The sequence below is a fragment of the Lissotriton vulgaris genome, chromosome 8 (assembly GCF_964263255.1).
Source record: "Lissotriton vulgaris chromosome 8, aLisVul1.2, whole genome shotgun sequence".
Lineage (NCBI taxonomy): Eukaryota > Metazoa > Chordata > Amphibia > Caudata > Salamandridae > Lissotriton > Lissotriton vulgaris.
Window position 1 is genome coordinate 1,527,387,094 of NC_141696.1, and position 19,238 is coordinate 1,527,406,331.

Here is a 19,238-nt window from a genome sequence, read left to right on the forward strand (position 1 = left end):
ATTTATTGAGTCTATGGCTAAGATCGCGCCTTACAGGAGCCCTGCACCTCTGTTGGTTCTATGATCCAGCGCGGCTGGGACTGTGGCATGAGGAGTAGAGTTATCTAGAGCATGGACATGAAGCCTTAATGTTTTGTGTGATATTTATTTCCTAAATGCAAGGGCAATTTTGGGATTCAACTTGTATGTACTACAGCCATATTTTTGTAGTAAAGAAAGAACATTATTAAGTTGTAGAGCTCTTTGAATTATGGGCCATTCATTCTCAAACTTTCATTTAACTCACAATAAAAAAGACTGGTGTTTTAACATCTAAACACTGTCAGTGGTGGCATAGGTGTGCTATATTATAGACCGGTCCACTAGAAATATGCGGCAGTGCTGAGGAAATTATGCTCAAGAAAAGGCAAATTGAGACATAGTGCAGCACTTTTTGTAATACTATTGCTTCATTATTTTGTCATTTTTAAACTTGGTAACACTGTCTGAGCTTTGGTTGCACCTCCTTTGTGCCATTTTAATACCAAATATAGCAACAAGCAACAAAAAGGTGACTAGTCCAGCCTTGCAAAGGACCTTTCACTGTGCCGCAACATGCGCTGCTGCATTTTTTGTAACTTTTGGACAGTTTGAACTAGAAAATATTTTTTTTAATTAAAATGTGCAGATTTTGCGGTAGATGATGCGCTATGTGGCAAAAGCAGCAAATCTATGATAACGCGAAAATCGCTGCACAATCACATAATTCCAGTGGCCCTCAATATAGATGATCCCACTATATTTTGGGGATTGGCTTTGTAAGTTCCACTGTAAATTAACCGGGCAACCTAACAGGGCATTCAAAAGTGCTTGGCGTTACATTAGAATTAGAGTTTCAGTCAGTTGCCCTTGCAATTTGTAATGAGAGTGTGAGTTTGGAAGCTGGTTCTCACACACATCAGTACCGTAACACCAAGGCAAGGGGTTCTGCGGCTCTGATGTGAGACGGGGGAAGTAGAGATTGTCATTCTCATTCTAGCCTGCGCTCTATACACAGAGTATCAGTTTCCTCCCTTGGCTGCAGTTTCCTTTCTACAAAATCAAATGGGTGGGTCACATCTTTCAAAATCTCCTTTGCTTTTAGTGTAACCAGATAGTTCATATCTCAGACATTCAATGTTTTACACAAGGGCATTGGGGAAGTTGCCAGGCCTCATGTGTCCGTCATCCTCCTCCATTGCCCTCAGCCACTGCTTGTGCACCTGCATTTGGTAACAGCTGCTGCCCTTGAAATAATGTGAAAAGCATTCACCCTGGAAATAAAATACTTCCGCATTGATGTCAACATCTGCCTACATCAAAGGCCGTGTGCTGGAGGTAGTGGTCCTTACTAAGTGAGTGAGGGGAGCAGGGAAAGACCTGTTATTGCCCTACACTAAGGCTACGTTAACCCCAGCACAACTTCGAACAGGCCTTTCATCTCCCTGGAAGAAAATCAAGCACATCAGCGCAGGCTGTGGATAAAACAGCTGGTCCGAGCCTGGCACAGTTCTGGGTACACTGGAGACCAGGCGCGTCACAGCTACACGATCCGCTGAACTCCACTTCTTGCCTCCCTCAGGGTGATGGTAACCACTCAAGGGGTGGGACTGGCAAAACAGTGCGGTCATTTATCATTCAATCTTCTGAAATATTACAAGCGCTTCCTAATTTCTGTTGGATACTCTATCGAACCGCAGGTTCCTTGCCTTTAGAATGCTCCAGATGCCAGACTTGATCTAGAGTATTGTCTAACAGTGCTACTCTGTGCTGTTAGGTGGCGCTCTGTGGTTCCAAGGTGACCACCCCTCCCTGAAGTGATGAAGTGTAGCTGAATAGAAGCCCCGCCTCTGCCTGCTGATGTCGGTTCCTTTCTATGCATGCCTTTTGACTAATGAATTAGGAGCTCTGCTCCCATTTGTTGGTCATCTGGAAACTTCCAAAAATTCCTTTTACAACAGTTTGCTCAGAAAAATATCTCCAGTAAAGCTGACCGTATTCAAACTAGACCGAGCCTGCAGGAAGCAGATGTTTGTCAAGAGCCCCCACGAAGTGTCACAAGTGGTTAGGCTCCAAACACGATGAGAAGTTATGATAACTGCTCCCGGATGCACCAAAATGTGACCTGGGACCGAGAGACTAAGCTCTACATCGCTGAAACTAAAGAGGTTTCAGTTTCCTCCCGAAACAGTTTCCGCTTCCAAGATCATACCTATGGAAAGTCTGGCTTCTAGCCATAGACTTTTGTAATTTTATATCAAAGACTCACCAGAAAGCCAAGCGGAAATCTACCCCATCCCACCGCTTAAAGTCTGGCGAAAAGGCTGTAGGATGTCAATCTAAAGATATTACCCCTTCTGTAGTCGCACTAATCTGAACTGTTCCATCAGTTGGTCTAGTGCGCCCTGAGCCCCTTGGGCAATTGTCAACTTTGCAGGAAATAGCGGCTGTTCAAGAAGCCCTGATGCAAATTTTTCTTGCGCTTCTGGCACACATTCACGTTCAACAGAGGCTCAGGGGTGCCCGCTTGGACCTCTGCCTGTATGTCTGCCTCTGAGACAGATTAATTCTTGTCCCGCTACGAGGCCTGCACTGGGCACAGTTCACACTTCCTCTGGCCAATGATCTGGATCCAACACTGATCTCTGATCACAATTGGACGTCTGTGCACTCCAGGCCTACTTCATGCTATGAAATTACAAAGGAACCACCATTCACTATACATCCAAACACCAATCCTATCCCTCGACTTGAACAACAGTTACCAGAGACTAGAAGCTCTTTCTAAATCATCTGATGTGATTCAGAATATACGTAATGTTCCTCATGATACGGACGAGGAGGCAGAGAATTACACCTCTCATAACGTTGATGATGGCTTATATTTATACCCATCATAGGACAGTGGGCTAGGCTCGCCCCCTGGGCTGGGGCAAGGCTTGCCCCCTGAGCCAGCAACAGAAGATGGTACATTTTGTGAAAGTGGCACTCCTTTCTAGTTTAGAAGAACAATGGCAGGGTGTATTTCCGGTAGGTTTTCTGTTAAAATGTTTATAATCTTTTGTTATGTGTTCCAGTTTAACAGTAAGTTCATTGTGTGTCAATGTGGGCTTATGGTAGACCCAAAATCTTTTATTGGGTCTAGTCTAAACCTCTTTGATTGTCACACATATATTCAAAATAAAACTATTTTTAAATATGTAAGCCAGCTTTAATTGTGAGGTTATGAGAAAAGTCCTAATTGGTTGGCAGAGATGTGACCGTATGTGTGGGGTTTTTGTTTCGCTCTGCGCCTTTGTGCTGGCTTTGCTTCTGAAATGCATGAGTTTTTAATTTTGCGTGTGTTAGTTGCTTGGAACTTGTTTAAGACCATGTTTCAGAAGGCTTTTGATTGATTGTATGTCAAGGAAGCGCCAGCGGACTGGGAGGGAGATGACTCTTGCTTGATGCCTATGTACAGGACTGTTATAAGTGCTAATGCTGGTTACTTCTCGCAGTGAACCCGCAGTGGCAGGGTCTCTATGGAGGTCGAATGACCGAAGATCGGCTCTGCGCTGTGCGGAATGCAACAAGTGAGGCCATTGACCACCTGCACAAGTCCTTGGAATCGTGTCCATCGCCAGAGACCACTGTGGACGATCCGCCTGGACTCAAGGTGTGAGCATGAAGATGCTGAGGAGGCATCACTGTGAAGGGTGGCAAAGCTCTTGAATAGTACTTTATTCTGCTGTATTTAGTGCCTCAGTTTCATCTTCATATTATGCATCTGCTGGTGGCCCCTGAAGTGGTTGACGATTCACGGTCTTTCTTGTATATTTTCATACACATCCTCTGGGCGAGCTTTGATGAGCTGTCAAATGCCCACCGTAGCCCCATCTGTACTGTGAACCGCCGCCTGCCTGCTGCCAGTGTTGGAGCCTGAATCCCCCCCCAGCCCCGACCCCTCTCATTCACTATACCTTTCTGACCATACCTTTTATCCACTTGCGCATCCACTTTAGAAAGTCTGAGTCCCAACACCTTATATTCCTATAAGAACTCTTCCAGTTGAACTCCCAAGCCCCCCCAACTAAGCTTGCCTGCATGCTGATGTGTGTCAAACCCTTTTGGGTACTTTCTGATCCTTAAACAAGCCACCAGCCCTCTTTTGTAGGGTCAGTCTTGTGTCTTCCCAGTTTAACCATGCATTTCACGCTGGTACCTACTCCACACTTTACATTTGTGGATGCCATATTAAGGCTAATAAACCGATGTCTGACCGATCTACCACACCATCTTATTTTAGTTATCACTGTGTTTCCCAACTTCCTTTCCCCTAAAAGCCTGAATGTAAAGTGCACAGTCTACTCGTGGGTCTGTATTCCTATGATTTACCCCACTCTCGGTCCAGCATGTCCTCTGACCTATGCCCACAGCATCCTCCTTTTTTATCTATCCCTACCTCCTGGAGCTAACTTGCATTCAGTGTTGGACCATCTCACAATACTATTGTCACCAACATCGCTGTGATTGGCTCTTGCAAGTTGCGTATTCTCAGTCTCCTCGTGATCCTCCGAATGTCCATCTGCACCTTTGCCAATATGGGTCCCCCGTAGTCTGGTTCTGTTATATCCTCTATTCCCTCTACAGTGGTTCTTTTGGTAGCTGTCATTTGACTCCTCCCACCACCTCGTCCTGTACTCCACGCCTGTCTCTGGCTGCCGTTCAGCTAATGGTAGGTTTTTCTGACCGTCTCTCATGGTTTCTGTGCCTCGCGTTGGTTCTTTCTCATTATCTGCCTGTCCTGCGAAGGTCCACAGAAATCCTTTGCTTCCAGCCCCTGCCACCTTCTACCTTGATGTTGCTCCACCTCTGCCGCCACCACACCCTTTAGTAAAACCCCCGTTTTCTGACAATTGAGGGCAATCCTTCAACTGGAGTCCTTCACCAGCTTTGCTGTTACTGCAGCCAGGGCCCATCTACCAGGTCTCCCACAAACCTCCTTTCCAGACCATCCAATCCCTGGTCACACACCTGTCTTTAGCGGGCTGGACTCCTGTGGGTCCTGTTAGTTCTTCTCACTGAGCTAAACAATGAACTTAGCATCATGTATGTTTTTCATCCTTCAGACCAAAGTCATTCCCTACAGCCTTAAAGCTTTCTGTGAGACGAATATAGGTCCCTGTATAAATGCCTCGCCTCTGTGATTAAGGTAGTACACTGCACCAGCCACACTTAACCTCGCACCTTTACTGTGCTCAGCCAGCCATGTGTTTCTGGTCATACCCAAGGCACCGTACTTCCCATTGGCGTAGAGATTTAAACCTATTTGACTCTCTACCGGAAAGTCCCAATACCCCTTTGTACTTGCATCGATGTCTATTATTAAAGTCCTCCTCCTAGGATTGTATTCCGCCACCCCATAACCGTATTTTTTCTTGACCCCCTTGAAACACACAAAAACCACGAAGCCAAAAGCAGACTGGTTTGTAAATGTCCGCAGAAGCCCGATATGGCATTATTGGATGATATTTCGCATGTTCCTCATTGTGTATTTTTTGTTTACATGTTTATTTTGTGGCATTTACCTCAAAACGCTGTTTTCTTTTAAGAGCAGCTTACAGTGTGTACTGACACTGGTATGGTTTTATCATCATGAGTAAATTATTGACAAATACACAGTGCTGAGTCAGTGGAATTATGCGGTTTTGTGCTTGTATTGTTTACCTCATAATTATGGATTTCATGTACTTGCCTCATAATTTGCAACATAATTTTCAAAATTTGCAGATGTCGCCAAAATGTTTTTTTGATTTTTAAATTGATTTTAATGGTGTCGCCAGCAAAAGTGCTACATATTTTCTTTTAAATGGTGGTGCATAATATTTAATTTAATTTAATTGCGGGTTTATATAGCGCTAGGAATCGACTCCCGGAGGAGTATCTCCACGCTTCGACCGCTGGGGAACCCGCCCTGGCTCACCCTGAGAGATGGTCCCTAATGGGTATCTCTAAGGTGCGACCAAGCATCCCCGGCGGTCTGGGGGGGCCGTTGTGGAGATGAGGCAAGCTAATGCCCAGAGTTGCAGAGTGTGGTCCCTGACTGGAGTAGGCACCGAGGCGAGAATTATCGAGCCCGCTGACCCTGGTCCACGACCCTGCCGCGTCGGGAATCGAACCCTGGTCCCGGGCCGTCCTCTGCTTACGGGTCTGCCGCCTCTAACCAGTGAGCCACACCACTCCACGGTCTTCCGTGGAGTGGTCTTCCGTGTCGCATAGCCCTAAAAGCTCTGACGTTGTTAAAGCACTGCAGAGTGGTTTAGGGGCTGTCATTAAGATTATTTCACTGGCAACCATTAAATATTTTCCATACTTTACTGTTCCCTGTATATGTGTGCATATATATATTTAAACAAATTAGATTTTCTGTGTACTGTTCTATCACTGAATTTCTCATTCGTTATCAGCCTTATCGTATGTTTAATATGTAAGCACTGATAATGGCTGTTTAGCCATCAACGTTTCTGTTTGCAAACAGTTTGTGATTACGAAATACATTTGTGTTGGAGTATCTCCTGCATTATTTGTAATCTTTGTTTAGCCAGGACAGCAAAAAGATGTTCTGCTTCTTCTTCATACCCTTATTTTCAATGGCCCTTCTGGAAGAGCACTAACTCACTTTGTGCTGTGATTTGTTGTTTGCAGGTCCCTCTGCTACTACATCAAAAGCAAGCGCTAGCGTGGCTGCTCTGGAGAGAGGCCCAGAAACCGTCTGGAGGAATTTTAGGTAAGCAGGTGACCAAACACTTCGAATAGCTAGTCCTGTGTGGGCTCATGGCCAACATTTGAGCTCTCTGGTCCTGCTGCACACCTTGGCCACAGTTAAACATCATTTTATCTGGTATGACAACGTATGATCTTCAAACCTGTGGTAAAAGTTTTACTTTCGCCCTGTATCCACACATGCATCTACAAGTTATCTTTATAGGAAACTAAATTTTTAGCATTTTGGGGGTCTCTTCCGCTTTGAACCCTTGACCCTGAAAAGGAAACTTGTGTTGTGGTTCAAATGGGATGTCACAGAGTTCCTCTCAGGGCAAGGTACCAGATTAGGCCCCATTAAACTTACCAAATTGCTCTCAAGAAAATGAGTCTTTTAGTAGAAATGTAAACACTCCTGCCTTGTACCTCCATCATTAGAATTTTGCGTTTAAACATTTTCCTGCATTGTAGCCCCAAGTGCTGTCTTGGACTAATCCATGCACTCACTTTTGTGCTTAAATAATCTGTAGGTGTAGTTATGAATCCTTACCTGTTGGGTTTGTCTTCTCAAATCGTGACACCAAGTCGAACAATAAACGGCTAGCATCAGTCGTGACATCCAAATTGTACTCTGGTGGACGTAAAGGCCAATATTTAAAAAAAAAAAAATCAATTTGTACGGGTACCTACTTTAGTGAGAAGCTGTAAATCTCAAATAAGTGCTTGAGAGTCCACTGTGATGGGTAGCCAAAGTGTGTCCGATGGTGCTGTGATTGGGCGTATTATCGAATTCTTGACATTGCGCTCCCTCTATACAATTACGTGGCCAGAGTACAATAAGATGGTTAAGAACATGTTTCTTCATCCTCCAATAGATTGCAGAGAACTGCACGTGGACTGGTGAAGGGTCAATGCTGGCCAACACAAAGAAATGTCCACTCTTGCGTTGCATTACTAGTGTTGCCCTTTTGGGTGTTACTGGCCCAGCTTATAGGTCACCTTTCCTAAAAAACAGATATAAATGATTGTACCTAAACAAGCATCATATTCTGATTATTCATCAGTGCCTCAGAGTAAATCTTCTTGTATGTTCCTTGTGAAGGTGATTCATTCTTGCTTCCCTCGTGCTAAAAATTTCTACTTTAGCTGAAGTTGTCATATCATTCGTAAATCATGATTTAATTTAGACCAATTTTGTGGCCTTATTCAAACCGTTATTAAAGTATGTTACCATTTCATCCTGAGCCTTTCCTATGAGTCGCCCAGTTTGGAACACATGGATTCTTTGTGTTCTGTTGCGGCGCTGTCAAACTGTAATGGTCATGAGTAATGTATGCACAAGTACCATTTCTACTTGCACAATAGTATACGTTATTACTTGTATGAGCTCTTTAAAATGTATTCATATGTATTAATATTGGGTCTGCAAAGGGCATAAATGAGGTTCCAGATTTTGAGATTATATGTACGTAGATGAACATTCCAAAATATTAAGCAAGAAGACCAATAAAGGGTAAACTATAAGCAACCTTCAGCACTTGTCTCTCAGGGCTAGCATGGTCCAACCAGTCCAAGGTTCTCGGGGGAGGGTGCGAGGCAGAGGGAGCAACTCCGACTCCTCTAAAAAATACGCACAGCAGCAATTATCTATTGTTCAGCTAAATACTCAAGCACTCATTCCTTTGCCCTCTCTTCCTTTTCGAAGCAGTCTGTCACATGAGGAGCGACTCCAAATCTGATGGCCCCACAACACAGCCTATGGAAGTGACTAAAGTTTCACACCTGCATCTCAGCCTCTGGGATGTGTATCAAAAGGTTATCCCTACAGTTTGATTCTCTTACCTGCCCCACCTCCTTCCTGCGAAGTACGCAAGTGCCTACCTTGACCGATCACTGAATCAAAGAGCACCCTTTGAAGTGTACGGGGGAGCCAGGCTCGCTCTTCTCAGTGTGTCCACCCAGCTGCCTCCACCGCGCTTGTGCTGCTTCACTCCTTGGAAAAGGAGTATCCTTTCACCACTAGGAGGGTAGCACTTAAGGTGCCTCTCCCGGTTCAACAAGACGCAGTCCATGAGACAGAACTATGCCAAGCACACACTCATGATCCGTGTTTGCCTATGCCAACAAAAATCTGTATTAGGAATTCAGACATTAGTACAGTTGAGGCATTACGAGCAGGGGTTGCACATCCATTACCACGCAGAGGACTTTTCCTCCCCAACACCACGTCTGGCATTTGTAAGGACCAAGAGGCCAGACCCTTACCTGGGCTTTTTGGAGTCCATTTTTTCTATTTTGGCCTATTTTGCCTTTCTCCTCTCCACTGGATTCAAGCTGGCCTGGCTGATGAGGGGTGATGCCACGAAACCGCTCCCAGGATGCTTTTTTCTGGTGAAGGGAGGGCCTGGCTTGTCAGTTCGGTCTGGACTGTTCCCATGGGGAGCAGGGTAAGACTGATGTCTATTAGAGATAATGTTTTTTAAAACTCAGGTCACAGGTAAATATGATCTTATTTGGCTGGTGTATCCGTTGTCTGTTCAATGACTGCACCTTGTACTCTAGGCCGTGCTATTTCCATTTTCCTCATATAAATGATTTATTTTCTAGTACCTTCCTTTCTCCTGTCTGACAGCAGTGCTTTTTCCTCTTTTATTTGCATGCATTGTTTTTGACAGCTGATGACATGGGATTGGGGAAGACTTTAACTATGATCGCCCTCATCCTGGCCCAGAAGAAACAACAGAAGGTTAAAGAGAAGGAAGACAAGAAGCTGGAGGCCTGGATCTCCAAGAACGGTAACATCTCTTGCTCCCGTTAATCCCCTCAAGCACTTTAGCTTAAGTAGTCTTTTAGTAAGGTGCTTAATGCCGGCCGTAGAAAGATCTGAAAATATGCATGAAAAGGCATCCACATTGTATGTGGGAAGGTCCTACTCAGAACTCTCCTGGTTCCCAAGAGTACTTTACTGAAATAAAAAATGATTTATAGACCCCTCCGATGTAGAGAAACCCTCCACATTCTCAGGGTAACATTTGTTCATGACCCAAAGGTCACCGATTATAGCACAATAAATGTGAACTATTATCTGATGCTCGACTATACATTGTTCGGTTATGAAAATTGACAGTGTTCCTCCTATTGATTTGTACTATATTTCGGCTCTGTTAAGTGCCCAGTCAACAGGTGTGGGTCAAGATATCACTACATCACATCTTTAAAGTTTGAGGTTTGTCATTGTAAAGTTCTCACTACATCTTATTGAATGATGGTTTTGCTATTTATCCTACTGCATTAAACAATTTTCATTACAGCGGATATCTGAGCCTTGGGCCAGGGCCCACCCTTCTTACTCTTTCGTACTTCTCGAAGTTCATTACGCCGTTGACTTAAGAAAAGTGCAAAAAGAACAATTGATGGACAGAATGCAGAACAATGTCATACATTCACCCAAGTACAGAGATCTGAACCTAAAGCCATGGTTTTTTCGATGGAGTTAACCCAGATCTCTTGACTGGGGGTGAATGTATGATTCATCCAGCATTCCGTCCATCATTAATTTGCGTCCACTTAAGAAAAGGCATATGTTTTGGGCTAATGGACCACTTCAATTTGACTGGCATACCTACACAAGCTGGACACTAAATTGCCTCTTGATTGCTATGAAGGTTTCATTGCAAATCAGAAAAGACTGCTCCCATGCCACATCACTGTTCTCTGGTGAAACCACACCCACCCCATCTTTTCCCATCAGGTGGCCAATCTCAGTACGACCATGATGGCACCTCCAATGGGCGTGTATCTAGTTCTTCATTCCGAGTGCCACGGTTTAGAATGTGAATTTCACACCACCGGAGTTAGTGATTCCTGTTGAGGCTGGCGGTGTGTAATTAACTGTGAATATGGGTTGAACCTGGAGAATTCTATGCAAAAGTAGGAACTGCCAAGGAAATGCCATCTCTGCCTCCCATGCAGCTTACCTTCGATTTTCAACTGCTTTGCAGACATTCTCCTGGGGAAACGTGACACTTCTATGTTGTTTCTACAGAGCTCGTAAGTCCTGACACCAACAGTAACACTATGACTGCCACCATTGGGCATTCAGGGGCACTCGCAATGAGGCTGTTAGTATGCGAGGACCACTGCTACAAAGTGCTCCCTTGCAAATTAAGCAATCCACACAAAACTCTTTCCCTCATTACAATAGTGAGTTATTCCGGGGGATTCAAAGAAGCCATGCCCTGCGCCAGGGTACCCTCCGGGGTGATAGAGTTGTTGTGTTATGCATATTTGTAGAGCGCACCCTCGGATGAGCACTTCTCCACTGACTATCGCACACTTCCGCCCTCAATGTTTCAGTAGACTTTTCAGTGATACACTGTGATTTATTTATCCTGTGACTCCTTTACAGCGCTCCTTGCCTCTCCCCTCGCAAAGAGTTCATGTCAATAAACTGAGCTCATGTGAGTCATCTCCTGGAGGACTATAAAATGGTCTTGTAAATAATCAAAAGTACAATATAAAATATAGAAGTTTTAAACATGTACACACAAAAAATCTCTCAAAAGGCTTTTGTGAACCAGATCTACCAGGCACAACTGAAGAGAAACCAGGGCTTTGTACAATAACTGCATTCGTGGTCAACGGAATTCAAATCAGTGAACTATGGAATTTGTCAATGACAGCATTTATTCTGCACTCTTGCAGTTGTGTCCATGGAGGAATCAAAAAGAAAACCGAGCAGGTTTAACTGCGGACCCAAGGCACCCACAAGGACCCTGTGTCTAAGACAGCAAAGCGCATCACAAAAAGAGGGAGCACACTGCCTGGCATACCAGCACTCAATTAGCCAAGAAGCACTGTGGTACATGATTGCATGATAACACTCACTTTAGTTGAAAGTCTTTAGTATTCACCATTGTTGGTGCAGCCAATGCGGAGTATCTCTAGACACGTGCTTCAGGATTGTCGTTCTCCAGTAGAGCGTAACACATGAAAGTAAATGTAAATGTATAAGCATTTATATAGCGCACTACTTACCCGTAGGGTCCCAAGGCGCTTCGACCGCTGCGAAACCCTTCCTGGCTTCCCTGAGAGATGGTCCCTTAATGGGTATCTCCAGGGTGAGACCAGGCATCCCCGGCGGTCTGGTGGGGCCGTTAGTGAAGATGAGGCAAGCTAATGCCCAGAGTTGCCGAGTGTGATCGCTGATCAGAGTGGGCACCGAGGCGAGAGAATTATCGAGTCCGCTGACCCTGGTCCAGAAACCTGCCGCGCCGGGAATCGAACCCTGGTCCCGGGCCGTCCTCTGCTCTCGGGTCTGCCGCCTCTAACCAGTGAGCAACACTACTTCACTCCCCACAAAGTGGGGGTGTTGGCAATTCTGCTCAGTCATCTTAGATTTCTCTACTATTCCCAAAGCGCAGGTGCATTCCAGAGCTCATTGGCCCAACAACTCAGCAAGTAGCCAATCACAGAGGAGAGAGTGCACTCTGCCTGGCATACCTGGCACAATCTATCTGGGCTAATTGTGTGCCAGTATGCTAGGCAGTGTGCTCCCTCCTCCTTTTGTGATTGGCTCCTTTAACATTTTGTAAAGCAGTGTCACAATGACATACAGACGTCAACATAGCTACATCAGAAAATAAAGAACGATTTTGAGAGTAAAAAATGCGTATGTGCTACATTAAAAAAAAAAAGCTATAAGTAGCGTTATATTAATGGTAAAACTCCTAAGATGATACCAGACTCGAGTAAAATGAAACCCTTGGCGCTAGACTCCAGCACACCAATTAATATCTTGTACAAAACACCAGGATCCACCTTGAAACCAGTTTCTTTCTAAAAAGTTCTCACTGGTTTGGTTAGAACAGCTCAAGATTAAACTGCCCTTCTGACCTGCGAACCCAACAAACAGTTGGGCATCAATTGGAGCCAGCCCATGCAACCTCTCCTCCTATTGGAGGGGACAGATGGATGGAAGAAAGATTGCGAAGTGCCCGACAGGCACAAGTTTCAACAGAAAAGTAGAGCAGGTTTGCTACAGCAGCTAGTCTGGAAAGAACATAGGTCATGTGAAAGAACAGAGGGCTTGTAGACAATTTGATATAACAAAAAAGCAATCGGGAAAACAGCCTGATTGCTTTGCTGTCCTAGACACAGGGTCCTTGTGGGTGCCTTGGGTCGCAGTTAAACCTGCTCGGTTTCTTTGCTCCACAACAGACGGGTGCTGTAATTTCTTGCACAAATAGGTTCTCACCCTTGTCTGACCTGCCGGACGTAGACCGGGAAGACATGCCCCAGCTACCCCTGACTCCCGGCGGAGGGACAGGACTTGGGCCCAGCCTAGAATCTCAGGGAACACACCATCTCATAAACGCCCTCAGACTTGAAATAGGGGCTATGAAATTGATGATCGAGAGCCTTACTCCTCTGGTCAGTCGTCTAGCTCAAAAGGATTCCTTCCGGTCCAGGGTACTGAGCCCCAATTCTACGACAAGCTACATTCAACAGCCCAGACAGGCTAATCGCACTGGATGTGAGACAGTTTTACAGGGGATCAGTACCTGCCCCGATGGTCCTAACCTACCCTCTAGTGTGGCCCACCTCATAAAGCAGTCACCTCCCTCACCCTGGCCAAGCATCCAATTAATCTCAGCACCAGCCACCTTAATACCCGCCATAACATGTCAACAACACCGGGCCAATCACTATGCCCCAGACCTATTTCCTTGTCTCATGTACAATATTCCTTCTGTGATGTCCAACATAGGCCGACCCAACCAATTACTTCTAATCTGGTTGAAGCACCCAAAGTCTACAGGGTTAACGTGCCCAAGCTTGACCCTAGAAACGGATTTGAAACTACAGACTCCCTGATCAATAAAGCCTCTCGTTGGATTCGCCCAGTCTGGGGTTTTCGTTCAGTCCTACAAGATGACCTCATCAGGGCTCGGACGTTTTCCTCCCCTACCGAGTTACTAGATCACATTGAGCTTACCCTAACCGGGGTTGATCTGGCAGAAAACCTTCTTGCACTGGAATTTCGCACCAGCCCACCCGGAAATTCCTCCATTCAATTCAGGTGATTTCCATTAGACAGCCAGGGCAATCGTGCTGCTAGGCAAACATACTTTTTTGGAAGGAAGCTCCTCAATGGATGCAAATGACTAACTACTGAGTGAGGCCCAAATGGCTTTGGAGCCTTATATCGCTCCCATAACTCGTATTGCCACCACTCCCTGTATCCAGGTACCACCTATTGGCACTGATCAGATGCCTAGAATCACATCAGCTAGACCTATCCCTGATGAAGAGAAGCAGGCTAACCGTGGCATAATGCTTGATACTGCAGTCGGGCAATCGACATCTTGCCTCACCACCAACAAATTAGCTGTAATATCCTGGAATATCGCCTCCCTCCCCACCCCCCAATAGCTCACCTTCATCAATTGTTACGGCATTTGCCTTTTCCAGGAAACATGGCTGATGGAGCCCCTTTTTTTATTGCATAGGTTATTTAAATTACCATATTCCAGCTACCAGTGGGGGAAATGGCCGTTCCATCAGGGGGATTGACAATCTGGGTTCGCCAATCAATCCGCTATAATATCCAGATGCTCCCAACACAGAGCAGAGACATCCTTGGAATTAGGTTGAAAACTGGCACGAACGTAAATATTGACATTTATAATGTCTATGTAAGAGGCTTGAGTGGGGGGAAGAAGTCAAAAGTTTTAGCGACGCAACGATCTCCTAGACTTGCACTCCAGGGATTCCCAAATCTTAATTGCAGGAGACCTTAATTCGACCTTCGAGCCCCTTGCCACAGAAGAACATGATCTTGCATGCGAGAGACACTCAGTGGGGCATTCCAAAATTGGAACTTACTCCTATAAGAAAGTGGGTGGATTTAACAATCCAAATCAACTCTATGTTCCTGGAAAACGGCCTATGGGCTGTAATGGAAGATCTTCTAATAGACACGGGGCAAACACATTTACCAATGGCCACAGCTCTAGCCGTATAGACTATCTCCAGGGGTCGGGTAAAGAGCGATCAAAATCCTGTGTGTGCAACCTTTGACCTGTTACTAGAGAGGGTACTCACACAGCCAGCCGGCATATTGACCACCCTTGACGTGGTCCCTACAAACGATATGAGGCGATTGAAGTGGGCGCAGATAATAGCAAAGCCCGAAATCCAAGTTACTATTAATAATGGTATTGATGATGTAATAGCCGAGCTAGAGGCTTGCTCAGCTAATTCTGAGGTTCCTGCAAATATAACTGCTATTCGCAAATTATTTGCCCTGCTACGTTCCCATTTTTTGAGGCATCACAAGGTCAAGAGCTCTCAACAAATGAAAGGAACCCACTGGTTTAATGAGGAATGTAGAATGGCCCGCAGGTTCTTATGGGATGCGATTAAGGCAGGGGACCCAGTCTTAGTATGGTCATCTAGGCTAAAATATAGGAGGGCCCAGGAAAAGGCAAAGAAAGCATGGGACGAAAGCAGATGGCGGGACCTCCGACTGGTTTGTGTTAGTGATAGTTCCAAGCAGTTTTGAAATATAGTAAAATGGGACAGGTGAGGCCAGCCACCACCACCACCTCAAAACAACTGTTTAGAGTGTCCTGACTATTGATCTCTGATATGGACAGTACTAATATCTATATATAAAAAGAGAACATCAAAAATGTAGCATTCATTTAGGGATTTAATGTCTTATTAGATAGTTACTCTCAATACGCTTCTTGTTAACAACACATGGTACAGTATTATTGTTGCAAGTTCTTCTTTGCTTTGATCCCGAAGAACTGATGCAGGCAGCCGACAAGTGTTTTGTTACTAAACGTAACTTCCTCAAGGCTCGTTTGTCTTGTGATTGAGAAACATCATAGTCTTGTCAAAAGATTTTTCAAGAAGACCAAAGTTCTTAGACCTTGTTAGGCTACATTTCATCCTGATCCAATGCAAGTGACTTGTCTTACCCCCAAAAGGCAGATAAATGTTATTCTCTCCTGAAGCTTACTCTGATACACCTCCTCGAAACACCCCATATCTCAGTTTTGCGAGGTGGCATTTAAAGGACTTATTAAAGTTTCCCTCGTAAGGACTCTCATATTTGGAGCTGTCATTTAATGCTTAATCGCCGCAGATATCAATGCGTGTGGAACATAGGACTTTTTATATTCCCATCTACAGAGATACCACGCAAATTAGTATGGTGTCGCATCCGGAGGAAGTCATTGGTCACATATAATCATTACGTAAAGTACAAAGGATCTATCGGAATCCTATCATTGGAGGGACTTTTAAAGCAACACGCTGTCGTTCTTACAGGATCATCTAATGAACCTTTCTTCTAATCGTACATCATTCCGGGGAATCAAATATTGCGCAGACAACTAAATCTCCAAGAGAGAATAACATTTATCGGACTTTTGGGGTGCCGAGGTACAATTGGTACTAAAAAGTTCTTGACAACGAATTCCTTTGGGATTCCAGTTGAAGCCAGCCTCTGTGGTCGTGAGATGTTACGGTTACCTTGAGGGGCACCAGTACGATGCAAATAAGAATCTATCCAGAAATAATTAACACAACTAAGACTTATTGTAGGATTAGAGGAGCAACTGTCAAAACCACCACTACCTGTGCTGTATCATTGTGAAACTTCCCTGACAAAACCAGTTAGCCCGGAGCTTCAAACCTACAATATGAAAGTGGTCAGATCCACGCAATACAGCGCGGAACTCTGGGGGTTTGAAAAGTTGTTAAAGCGAACAGCAGCTGAAAATTGCTTCTTACGCAAGGTCACGAGCCTCCCGCAAAGCACCCCAGTATACCCATTGCTCTATGATTTAGGCAGAAGGGCACTGGCAGATATAGCGAGATTGCGCCCTATATTATATTGCCGAAGAATTTGGTGAACCCCAGAACTGGTAACCTATGCGGCATGCCTAAAAAATCTAATATATGCTGACTGCTTTCACAAAATCAAATGGCTACGGGAGGGCACCGCATTCTGAGTAAGTATAGGCATGGCAACACTCTGGGAAAACCCCTCATGTGCCCCCTTCCCCCTCCAAGGCGATCCTAAAAGAGAAATATTGGCATCTGGTGACCCATAACACTTATAGAAATGGTGACCCGTCCACACCCACAGGCAGATTCATAGAATTCAAACCATCCCCAAGCCTGGAGAGGTATTGGGACACAATAACCAAACCACATGATCGGAAGTTATATTTCCAGTTCAGGGTAGGTTCACTACCAGTTAAATCCTACACAGCTAGATGGGTCATAGTGGACGATGGAGCATGCCCCAAATGTTCGGCACAATTGGAGTCACTGGCCCATCTGTTTGTCTGCCCTGCGCCGATCGTGGCTGACGCCAATATGCAGGACACTGGGCACCAGAAGGAGTGGTGACGCACAATGAATATTGCGCACAAACACCTCCGCTCCCATTGTCTTTGCAGTAGCGAAATTTCTGGGATGGTCCTGGTCTATTTGATCGAAGGCACTTCATGCACTTTGAAGGTTTTATTAGTCTAAGTATTCTAACAAATTCAAAAGGTTAGATATGTGGGAAGACAGAATATCCACCGGAAAACGCATAACTGAATTTCAGTAACTTGTTTGTTCTAAATCCATTAGGTAATATCTTTCATGGTGGTTTTGCAGCTTTACGAATGTAATTCATTTCATCTAACTTTTTATTTTCCTTCTGCCTCCATTCTATTACTTGATTCTGTTTGTAGTACACAGATTCTTTGCGGCCACTGTTTTTAGTACTATGCCCAAAAGAAAGATAAAATGGAGCAGGAACCCTCCATGTCCTCTTAAAGTGGCATACCACTAGGAGACCTGCTACTAAATGTAGTTGTCACCCACCTGCCTACCCCCTCACCCACAAACTTAGTTTATAAGCATGTGTCTCCTGCAATGCTGTGTCTATCTTATTTTCCTATTGATTACTGTGATGACAAGTTCCTAAACCGTGCCTGGCAGTGAGATTCCAATGACAGGATATAAAACCAGCAAATGTTAATCAGAGCACACTGTTCAAGCTACAGCTGCTAAGTTTTCCAGACACTGCTCACTCCTAAAATGTTTAGTGTCCATAATTTCAACCCTCCTGCCTTAGTCTGCATGAAAGCGCTTTGACTCTGCTTCCTGACTGTTCTCCCTTCCAGTTGACAAGATGTGTTCTACATGATACAAGGGGAAGGGGCATGTATCGATATTGCTGCTGCATGCAATAACATCCTGCTTTTGACTTGTCTTTAGATTCTTCAATCGTGCCCTCTCGAGGAACACTGATTATCTGCCCAGCATCCCTGATCCATCACTGGAAGAAAGAAGTGGAGAAGCGTGTGAGCAGTAGCAAACTAAAAGTCTATCTCTTCCATGGGCCCAACCGTGAGAGGGATAGTCAGACGTGAGTGCCTATCAATTGCCTGTCCAGGGAAAGTATTCCAGACATGGGTGTGTCTTCCTTGCCACTGGGTGAAGGATTTCCAAACATGGCTGTTTCAGTGGTCAAAGCAAGGAGAGGATTGTCAGTCAGTGGTCAAACCTGGAAATGGGTTTTTGAGTAGATCTTTCTTAATGGTCCAATCAGAAAAAGGATTCTTCTTTCGGTGAGCGCCACTTAACCAGTCGGTGAACAGACGTTCAGAAGTGGGAGGGTTCCAATAGCCTTTCTAAGAGAGAGGTTCTAAAAGGCCTCTTGGTGGTCAAATCTGAACTGACTCAAAGGCCTGGTTAGCTTTACTAGGTCAAACAGGAGAGGGATAAGAAAGTGTGGTATTTGTTGGCCCAGCCAGGTAAGGAATTCTCAGACCTAAAGAGTTCTTAATGGTCAAATCAGGCAAGGGATTTGTGGCGGTTTGCTTCTTAATGGTGCAATCAGACCAGGTGAGGGTGCTTTTTAATGGCTGGGCTCTGAAGAGATTCTTAGTTCCTGGGGCTTCTCTTTGGATCAGCTAGGGCCACGAGACCCAGGCCTAGGTCTCTCAGATATAAATGCTTCGTGTTAGTTTGACTGAAGAAAAATAAGAGCGCAACTCTCAAGGACTTTTTAATCCAGAAAATGTGAGAGGTTTCTATAAATGTACTGTAAGTCCGTCTCCCCTCCCTGACAAAGACTGATATTCTCAAATGGAAGTCTAACTTTAAGTACTGGGTGTATTTCACGATTTGGAGAGACCAGCCTTTCTTCTTGTGGTAGACCTGAATGGGAAGAGCTCCCCTTAGGTCGGGGTGCAGGACACTTTTGATTTGATGGATATAGTTTGTCACCAGTACCTCTTACCCCTCCCCATAGGATGATTTTCAGTTATTTTTATTTAATGTATTTTAAGAGATTGTTTGCAGGCCAGCTCAGAAGTTGAGGACCAATGCAGAGGAGGAGTGACTCAGTGGACAGGGTTGATGGTTTGCATTGCAGAGAAAGGGCCTGTGCAAGTCCATTC

At 44.9% G+C, this 19,238-nt stretch overlaps 1 protein-coding gene across 1 annotated transcript in view; it reads left to right on the top strand.

The window, feature by feature from the left end:
- The window catches only part of TTF2 (transcription termination factor 2), a 146,683-nt gene that overhangs the window by 55,623 nt on the left and 71,822 nt on the right, over nucleotides 1–19,238 (top strand). Inside the window, exons 9-12 of the mRNA XM_086935653.1 lie at nucleotides 3,516–3,673; nucleotides 6,703–6,784; nucleotides 9,435–9,554; nucleotides 18,052–18,202. Of these exons, the coding sequence (XP_086791779.1) occupies nucleotides 3,516–3,673; nucleotides 6,703–6,784; nucleotides 9,435–9,554; nucleotides 18,052–18,202 (511 nt within the window). The remainder of the gene's footprint in view (nucleotides 1–3,515; nucleotides 3,674–6,702; nucleotides 6,785–9,434; nucleotides 9,555–18,051; nucleotides 18,203–19,238) is intronic.